The sequence below is a fragment of the Drosophila takahashii genome, chromosome 3R, assembly GCF_030179915.1.
Source record: "Drosophila takahashii strain IR98-3 E-12201 chromosome 3R, DtakHiC1v2, whole genome shotgun sequence".
NCBI classification, from domain to species: domain Eukaryota; kingdom Metazoa; phylum Arthropoda; class Insecta; order Diptera; family Drosophilidae; genus Drosophila; species Drosophila takahashii.
The window spans coordinates 32,233,831-32,244,392 of record NC_091681.1 but is presented as its reverse complement, the minus strand read 5'-3'; the positions used below and the strand labels follow the sequence as shown (position 1 = coordinate 32,244,392).

The 10,562-nt window shown below is 44.6% G+C and overlaps 1 protein-coding gene across 1 annotated transcript; it reads left to right on the top strand.

Moving 5' to 3' along the window:
• Nucleotides 1–341: 341 nt before the first annotated feature.
• Nucleotides 342–9,557, top strand: Tnks (tankyrase). The gene is given in 7 exon segments (XM_017141818.3): nt 342–979; nt 3,988–4,770; nt 5,290–7,167; nt 7,236–7,393; nt 7,459–7,751; nt 7,814–7,970; nt 8,030–9,557. Coding segments are annotated over 7 exon segments (4,548 nt in total). The 5' UTR covers nt 342–783; the 3' UTR covers nt 9,113–9,557.
• Nucleotides 9,558–10,562: the final 1,005 nt, after the last annotated feature.

Sequence of the window (10,562 nt, the reverse complement as noted above, 5' to 3'; positions counted from 1 at the left end):
TCTCGGAAATACTGTAAATAAATCGGAACTGATATCGACGTAATTTAATTACGTGTAAATAACCCTTACGTTTTCACTACGTTACCCGAAAATAGTGTTACCAATCGCCCATCCCAAAAATCCCTGCAAAAAATACCAACTGACAATTCCAAAATCCCAACTCTCCCGCTCTCTCTCTGAGAGCCATCACGGAGAGCCCTCGTTACGTACAACTTACACTTACGTACAACTTACACTTACGTTTTCACTACGTAACCCAAGAATAGTGTGGCCAATTGTGGCCAATTTTGAAATCCCAGCTAAAAACAGCAGCTAAAAACCCCAGGTATTCCCGCCCCCCGCGAACGGTCACTCGAATTCGGTCAACAAAAACAAAATAATCCAAAATATTCCGCGGAGAAATAATCCGAAAATAATCGCCCGTGCCGAAGCTTTGGAGGCCATTCCACGCCAGGGAGCTAGCCCCGAGTTGTTCGCAATCATTGCATTCGAAGAGTAGCCCCCGCGATCCCCGCCAGCGCACAGTGGCCAACCACAGAAATCCTATTGATTTTGGGGCTGCAATTGTGCATTAAATATTAAGCAGAAAACGAGGGCTGGTCGCGTGGCAAGTTGTTGCTCCTGCGGGCAGAGGACACCTGGAAACACAGGATGCGGGCAGAGGATTTCCTAGGACTTGGACTTGGCTGCTAAGAGGAGGAAACTTGGAAAGCCCACTGGAACCTTTCGCCTTCATCTGTGTGCGTGCCAAAGCGTAAAGCGCAGCCAAAAGAAACCACAACAATGGCCAACAGCAGTCGGAGTCGGGCCATTTTGAGCGTTAATCTCGATGCGGTCATGGCCAACGATCCGCTGCGGGAGCTCTTCGAGGCCTGCAAGACGGGCGAGATCGCCAAGGTGAAGAAGCTAATCACGCCGCAGACGGTGAACGCCAGGGATACGGCGGGACGCAAGTCGACGCCATTGCATTTCGCAGCGGGTAAGTGGGATAGAGGGGGTTCCCAAGGACTCAGCACCCCCCTGGTGAAAAGGTTGAAGGACTCACCCACCCATATAAACCACCCACTGCAGTGCGGAGATGGCCTTGAGCTAGTTGCGCCTGGGTGTGACGGGCGTCATTGTCGTCGCTCTCGGTCGGACACTCGCCTGCTCCAATGGCGTCGAGAGTTGACCTAGTTTCCATGTCGCTGCTGTTTCTGCCTCTGCTTCTATATGTTCTATATGTTCGGCTTGTTTCCGGAAGCCCCCTTTTCGGTGGTGGGGGGCAACCCCCTTTTCACCCGCCCCGCCTCTGTGTGCGTGCTGCATTTTAGCATTTTCTATTTTCAAAAAATATCATCCATACAACTGCGGTAGAGATAATAGCACCAACAGCCGTGGTAATTAGCCATTTCACTGGGAGCTTTCACTGGAAGCAGCACTGGAAATAAAATTGATTCGAAAGCAAAGTAGAACACACCTATTTGACTAGCTTTATTTATTTAGCCAAATGAATATTTGTAAGGCCTTTAAAACCATATGGTGTGAATATAGAACTTCGAGGTGAATAACCTGTATTTTAGGGGTTTATTAGGGGGTTCTATCTTCAGACAAAATTTACCATTAAATACACATTTTTTTTATTTTTTCAAGAGTTTTTTATGCCTTTAAAAATTAAATACAACCTAATATCAATAAAATGCTAGTAAGCTAAAAAAAACAACAACTTTAAACTATTTTTCCATTTAGAAAAGTTTTATTAAACCCTCAAATATAAATACAATCTAATATTAATAAAAAACTAGTAAACTAAAAATATAATTTAAACAACTAATTTAACAATTACAAAATTGATTGTGTTTAATAACTAGTAAACTATAAAATAACTAATGATTACCAATAAAGCAATTAAAAATGTTAAGTAAATGAAAATGTTACGTTCAAATACATTTACTTTTTTTGGTAGCTCTTAAACTGAAAAATACGAATTTTATAGCTTAGTTTATAGTTTTTACTACAAGTACTTTTTTATTTACCTAAACTATTGTCTGAGCTTTTAAAACTATTCTTCTGAATTTATTCCTAGGTGTGAGTGTGTGATTTTTTCGAGGGGGTGACAGTGATAATGGGCGGTGGGCGGGGCAGTGGGTGGTCTTGTTGTGGCTGCTGCGTTGAATACGCCATCCTGCTGACGTCTTTGGCTCAATATTTTCGCGTCTTTTGTTGTGACTTTGGCCTAGTTAGCATTTTATGCATTGCGATTTATTTTGTCAGTCGGCAGCCCAGCATCAAAAGTCAAAAGAAACGGCTTGGCTTTCACCCCCCCTCGTTTCATAGTCATTTTAGACCCCCCCCTGAAAGCTTTTTTAACCGTTTCACTCGACGCCCCTTGCATATCAATTTCGCCTTTTGGCCATTTGTGACTTCTTTTTAACTTGAGCACTTTTTTATTATCTGCTGCGGTCTATGATTCATTCGCTGGGTCTTTCTTTCTATAAACTGGTTTTCCATTATTATTTTCGTCTGTCTTTTTGTCACGTTCTGTGAACAAAAAGTGAGATCTTCAAGGGGTCTGTATTATTGTCGGGTGTCGTTTTATTATTATTATTTTTTGGCTCGTTTTCACCTTGTTGAATGTACAAACGAACATTTTAAGTATTCGAATTTGAACAATACCTGTTGCAGAGGAAACAAAATCGAAGCTCACGTTTCCTCCTTCCTTTCCCCGTAAAAGTCAATCTTTTCGGCTATCAGCTATATTGACATTGCCCCGTTATCTTGTGTATATATAGTCCATAAACCCGGAGAGACCTTCCCACCATATCTCGGCCACATTTTAGATACTTAAAACTTACTTTTATCGCTACCCAAAATGTTGAGCAAACTAACCTTCAGGCGAGTAATTGCAGATCAAGTTAACTCTGGGCTGTAATACATTTGCACATATCCCAAACTCAAGGATCTATCTTTTATGTGCCCAGCAATTGAGGCTTTGCTTTGCGGCCCGAAGTGCAACAGTTGAAATTAAATTTTCCATTCTATTAATTTTTAATGCAAAACTTTCGTAATTGTGTTTGCCCACAGAAAAGTGAACGGCGCACACGTTTCGCAAACCTCTTTTTGGTGGGTGGCTCAAGCTCTTTTGTTTGCCCAGATTTGCAATTGGCTTCGGTTCTCCGTTTGCAGTTCATTTAAACCTTTGCATTAATACGACTATAAACATTTATGTTGATAGTCGGTGGGGTGACTAATTCCGGTGGCAAATTGAGATGATTCAGATTTCCGCCATAGACAATGCAAGAGTTGCCAAAAGTCTCAGATTGCTCACGTAAATATTTATGTCTGACAATTTTATCTATTGATTATAATACGATTACTGCTTTAAACTATATTGGTCAAAAAATTATTTTAAATTTATTAATTAGGGTTTTCAACATTATTATTATTTTTAGAAATTATTTGTTATTACAAAAGAATTCATAAATTATATGTCATGGGAAATAACAATGCTCAAATTATTTTTTTTTTTTTATAGATTTTTTTAATGACTATTTAAAGATCACTTTTTGTTTTTGGTATTTCCACCACCTTAAATTGTATTATTAGTCTGAAAAAATATATGTAATGAAGCTTAGAAAAGTATGATCCCTAAAGTTTCTTTTTAATCAAAAAATTAATTTTAAAATTAAAATATAAAAACTAAACTAAACTAAACAATACAAGTCGTAAATCTTCGCTTAGTTAATTATTCTGCCTATTTAAATAACCTTCAGGAAGAGTGCTTGATAATATAGGGAAATCCAATCTCAGTCTTCTCTAATTTCCCCCCCTTGATTTCCCCTTTTCATATGCCACGGGCAAGGTCGAAAGAACCCAAGAAAGAGAACCCCGAGGGCAAGACCTTCCCGTTCATTTCTAGGGCTTGCCGTCCATCAACCAAATCACCCTAAGCTCTGGTGACATTCATCTAATGACGGATTCTTTCTTTTTCTTTTTATATATACCTAGGTTATGGCCGCCGGGAAGTGGTGGAATTCCTGCTGAACAGCGGCGCCTCCATCCAGGCCTGCGACGAGGGCGGCCTGCATCCGCTGCACAACTGCTGCTCCTTTGGCCACGCCGAGGTGGTGCGGCTGCTGCTGAAGGCGGGCGCCAGTCCGAACACCACCGACAACTGGAACTACACGCCGCTACACGAGGCGGCCAGCAAGGGCAAGGTGGATGTGTGCCTGGCTTTGTTGCAGCATGGTGCCAATCACACGATCCGCAACTCGGAGCAGAAGACGCCACTGGAGCTGGCGGACGAGGCGACGCGGCCCGTGCTGACTGGTGAATATCGCAAGGACGAGCTGCTCGAGGCCGCTCGCTCGGGGGCCGAGGATCGTCTGCTGGCGCTGCTCACTCCGCTGAATGTCAACTGTCATGCCAGCGATGGGCGACGCTCCACACCGCTTCATTTGGCAGCTGGCTATAACAGGATAGGCATTGTGGAAATCCTGCTGGCCAACGGGGCGGATGTGCATGCCAAGGATAAAGGAGGATTGGTGCCGCTGCACAATGCCTGCTCCTATGGACACTTTGATGTGACCAAGCTGCTCATCCAGGCGGGCGCCAATGTGAACGCCAACGATCTGTGGGCCTTTACGCCGCTCCACGAGGCCGCCTCCAAGAGTCGCGTCGAGGTGTGCAGCCTGCTGCTCAGTCGCGGAGCAGATCCCACCCTGCTCAACTGCCACAGTAAGTCGGCCATCGATGCGGCTCCTACTAGGGAGCTAAGGGAACGGATTGCTTGTGAGTAATCAATGGATTTGAAATTTAGAGCCCTGCGTGTATCATTTAATTTTTGTTTTATCATGAAATTTCTGATAAATTTCGTTTAATTCAATTCTATGTGAAAAAATTGAATGTTTTTCTAATTCATTTCGAATTAAATGAATGAATGAATAATTTTTATCAATTTTTTGAATTTCCAGATTTTTCTGTGCTTTCTTTTGAGAAAAAGTTTAACATTTTTAACGAATCAATGTTAACTGCATAGTAAATAAAATTCATGCAGATTTAATCACAAAATTAGGGCCCTTTCTTCTTCAAAAGAAATTGTCGTTTGAATTATTTCTGAATTCATGCCATTCATTCATTCAATTCTATTTAACTTAAAATTCAAATTCATTCAATTCTATTAAGCTCAAAAATAACTAATTAATTCATTCATATAAAACAAAAAATTCAAAATACTTCTTTGAATCCATTCATGCAGGGCTTTAATTTTAAACCTGAATTCTTTAAGTTCTAATTCCCTCTTCTTACCAGTTGAATACAAGGGTCACTGCCTGCTGGACGCCTGTCGAAAATGCGACGTTTCGCGTGCCAAGAAGCTGGTTTGCGCCGAGATTGTGAACTTTGTGCATCCGTACACAGGGGACACTCCACTACACCTGGCCGTCGTGTGTCCGGATGGAAAGCGCAAGCAGCTAATGGAACTGCTGACCCGCAAAGGATCTCTGCTGAATGAGAAGAACAAGGCATTCCTCACGCCACTACATTTGGCCGCCGAGCTGCTCCACTACGATGCTATGGAGGTTCTGCTGAAGCAGAGCGCCAAGGTGAATGCCTTGGACAGTTTAGGACAAACACCACTGCATCGGTGTGCCCGTGATGAGCAGGCTGTTCGTCTGCTGCTCTCCTACGCCGCCGATACGAATATTGTTTCCCTCGAGGGACTAACTGCCGCGCAATTGGCCTCTGACAATGTGCTGAAGCTGCTCAAGAATCCGCCGGACAGCGAGACTCATTTGCTGGAGGCGGCCAAGGCCGGAGATCTGGATACTGTGCGTCGCATTGTGCTGAATAATCCGATCTCAGTGAACTGCCGGGATTTGGACGGACGACATTCCACACCTTTGCACTTTGCAGCTGGCTTCAATCGCGTGCCAGTGGTTCAGTTTCTTTTGGAGCACGGCGCCGAGGTTTATGCTGCTGACAAGGGCGGACTAGTTCCCCTGCACAATGCCTGCTCCTACGGACACTACGAAGTAACCGAACTGCTGGTCAAACACGGAGCAAATGTAAACGTTTCGGACTTGTGGAAGTTTACCCCTCTGCATGAAGCCGCCGCCAAGGGAAAGTATGATATTTGCAAGCTACTATTAAAGCACGGTGCCGATCCCATGAAGAAGAATCGGGATGGCGCCACGCCAGCGGATTTGGTCAAGGAATCCGATCACGATGTGGCCGAGCTGCTGCGAGGACCATCAGCCCTGCTGGATGCAGCAAAGAAGGGAAATCTCGCACGGGTTCAGCGATTGGTTACCGCGGAGTCAATCAATTGCCGGGATGCGCAGGGCAGGAACTCGACACCACTTCACCTGGCCGCAGGATACAACAACTTTGAGTGCGCCGAGTATCTTTTAGAGAACGGAGCGGATGTGAATGCGCAGGACAAGGGGGGACTCATTCCCCTGCACAACGCGAGCAGCTATGGACACTTGGACATTGCAGCACTGCTGATCAAGCACAAGACCGTTGTCAATGCCACGGACAAATGGGGATTCACACCGCTCCACGAGGCTGCCCAAAAGGGACGCACTCAGCTGTGCTCGCTGCTGTTGGCCCACGGAGCCGATGCCTACATGAAGAACCAGGAGGGACAGACGCCCATCGAACTGGCGACCGCAGATGATGTAAAGTGCTTGCTGCAGGATGCGATGGCCACGTCGTTGAGCCAGCAGGCGTTGAGTGCTTCCACGCAATCGCTGGCGAGCACTTCGCCGGCTCCAGATGCTGCAGCTGCTGCCGCCGCCGCTTCTTCGTCGTCCTCATCCGCGATACTCTCGCCCACCACGGAAACGGTGCTACTGCCCACCGGAGCCTCCATGATTCTTAGTGTTCCTGTACCCCTCCCTCTGTCCAGTAGCTCGCGCATGAGTCCCGCCCAAGGAGCCGAAGCCAATGGGGCCGAGGGCGCCTCCTCGGATGATCTGCTGCCGGATGCGGATACCATCACGAATGTCTCCGGATTCCTATGCAGCCAGCAGCTGCATCATCTGACCGAACTGTTCGAACGCGAGCAAATTACACTGGATATTCTGGCCGAGATGGGCCACGACGATCTCAAGCAGGTTGGCGTCTCCGCCTACGGCTTCCGCCACAAGATACTCAAGGGAATTGCCCAGCTGAGGTCCACCACAGGTAAATATAATATAATATTTATAGCTTATTTATTTATTGTGTTATTAACAACCAACTTACAATTCAAGGCATTGGTAACAACGTGAATCTTTGCACTTTGCTGGTGGATCTGCTGCCGGACGACAAGGAGTTTGTGGCCGTCGAGGAGGAGATGCAGGCCACCATTCGCGAGCATCGGGATAATGGACAGGCTGGAGGTTATTTCACCCGCTACAACATTATTAGGGTAATTGCTTAAATCAAACGGGGCTTACAAATATTTTCTAAATTTGATTTCTTGTATAACAACAGGTGCAAAAAGTGCAGAACCGAAAACTATGGGAACGGTACGCGCATCGACGTCAGGAGATCGCCGAGGAGAACTTCGTGCAGTCCAACGAGCGGATGCTCTTCCACGGTAGTCCGTTTATCAACGCGATCGTGCAGCGCGGATTCGATGAGCGACATGCCTACATCGGTGGCATGTTCGGGGCAGGCATTTATTTCGCTGAGCACAGCTCGAAGAGCAACCAGTACGTGTATGGAATTGGCGGCGGCATTGGGTGTCCCTCGCACAAGGACAAGTCCTGCTACGTGTGTCCTAGGTAGGGATTTAAATCATAGAAATATATAACAGTTGATCTCTAGATTTCATCTTTATTTACAGACAATTGCTGCTGTGTCGAGTGGCTTTGGGTAAATCCTTCTTGCAATACAGCGCCATGAAAATGGCCCACGCACCGCCGGGACACCACTCGGTGGTGGGAAGACCCTCGGCGGGTGGCCTGCATTTCGCCGAATACGTTGTCTATCGGGGCGAACAGGTGGGTCTTTGATAAAGCTATTATTATCAGCAATGTTTTTAATATACGTTACCTTGCAGTCTTATCCGGAGTACTTGATAACCTACCAAATCGTAAAGCCCGATGACAGCAGTAGCGGGACGGAGGATACGAGATGATGGATGCCCTCTGTCGGCTCCACGCCCACAACCACATCGCCAGCGCTGCAACAGCCGCAACCACAGTATCACCCACATCATCAGCCGCCGCAGCAGCAGCAGCCGCAACCACAACAACAGCAGAAGCCACCTTCACAACAGCAGACCTCAGCTCCAGTTGCCAAGAGGCGGCCCAAGCCGTCGCTGCAGTTGCAGTACCAGCACTATCAGCCCCAGCACCACTCGGTGGTTGCATCCGCAACGGCTGTGACCACCACCCAACCAGCGCCCGCCGGCGTCTTTGCGCACAGCAATAATAACAACAATACGAGCAGCGGAAATGTGAATAATAACAACAATGACATGTCCCCAGTGTCGAACAGCAATAGTTACTCCTCGGTGGACACAAACCAGACGCTGCTCAATTCGCTGGCCAACCAGCAGCGCAACCATCGACAGCAGCAGCATCAGCAACATCATCATCAGCAGCAGCAGCAGCAGGCGAATCGCAGCCAAAAGTATAGTCAATTTATGATCATCACACCCGCCGTTTCCATCGATCGCGACTTTGAGTACGAATCGCATTTGGACTTTGAGGATTTCGCCAATGCGGCCCACAACAATGGCAATCTCTTTCGGCTGGGATTGCGGCGCAGCGACAGCAGCAGCGACGACAGTGGCCACAGCAGCGACAGCAGCAGTTTCCGCTCGAATTACAATCCGTACTTGCACCACAGTCGCCAGCATTTGCTGTCCAAGGGCGGAGGAAATGGTAGTGGCGGTCGTCACTTTTACGCCTTCACCTCGTCGTGGCGGTGGTGCAGTCTACTGTGCGCCGCCATGCGCTGCTTTGGTGCGGGTGGAGCCGGTGGGCACGGCAATGCGCCGTACAGCAGCTCCCTGCAACATCATCGCCTGAGACGCTGTTCGTCGTACAATGCGGAGAATGCCTACGAGCATTTTGCGGCCCCCTTCAAGGCGCGAAAGACGCGCGATCACATGAACAACATCACCTACGAGTTGTGACGGTGGTACGACGACATGCTGCTGGTTATTGATCTCTTTGTCTCCGTTGGCCTCCCGTCTATTTTATTACAATTACTAGCTATAGATGTCGTGTCCTGTGTGTCTCTCTCTCTCGTTGTTTATTATATTACTCTATAATATATCACGTAAGGGCGAGCTAGCGAGATTGCTTCGAATCGGATCGAATCGAATCGAATTGGATGGGATTGGGTTAATCAAAAGTGAAGCACAGTTTTTGAGTGATTTTAATTCGAATTACGGAAAAGGCGATTATACGAGGTTAAAAGTTCTTTGTCGATGAATGCATTACATTACATTACATTACGCTCGCGCGTTTATTTAAGTGTTTAAGCTTAGTTAATTTAAACAATAATTAAAACTCCAATTAAATTTAAATATACAAATACATATACATCAAACGGAAAATGAGTATTACTTCAATAAACTGTTTTTTATTAGCATGTGGTGGGTAATTTTTGAAGAAATCATTTTGGAATTAATCACCTATAGTATGGGTTAATACAAATTTGTTTCCCTATAAATCTGAACAATATTATTTTTATTATATTGTTTATTAGTACTAATTCAAGACATAATGATAATGAATCTTCTAAAATGCACACATACATATGTACAAGGCTGTATAATTTCAAGAGGCAATCAGCGAAGATCAAGGGTCAAAAACTATGTGATTCTATTAATAGTCCATTCATATGGGAAAGTTCTCTGGTCGTGGGTTTCATGTGCACACATGTAAACAGATGTTTATTAATTTTTAAACTAACTGAGCTTGACATTGAATATTTAGCTCAACCATTTATGGAACTTCAAGCAATTAGTTTATTTTAAGCGCTCGTCATATAATTTGTTTTTATTTTCTTAGGCATCACATTCTAAACTTAATTGTATAATTTTTTAATTGTACATATTTTTTTCAGGGACCGAAAATAGGAGTTACTTTTTAAAAAGCCTTTTTAAATAAATATGCAGAAAAAATCATAATAATTTATTAAGAACCCATAAGTGTTTATTTTGATAAACTCTATTTATATATGTAATAAACCTTTATCGTGGGAACTTTCTATATCTCACAATCGAAAGTCATTTATAAAAGTTCTGACTGATAAATTCGAAATAATTTTAAAATATAAAACGTCAGCGACTTTTATTTTGTGGTTAGTAATTGTATTTTTTAGTTATTACCTTCACTAAACTAATAAATTCTAAATAATTCATAATTTATCAAACTTCAATTAAATTTCCCCTAAATACCGCTACTTCTTGACGCCTACCAAGTTGTTAAGTTGTAACCTAATAGCTAATAAGAAAAGCTCCTTCCTAACGATTATTGCGTGTTTTATTTAGCTTTTAGCCTGATGTGGTTGCAACCACAATTTGCAACTGTCAAGTCTTCCCGACACGTTAAGCTGCGCCTAAAAATTTAAAATGC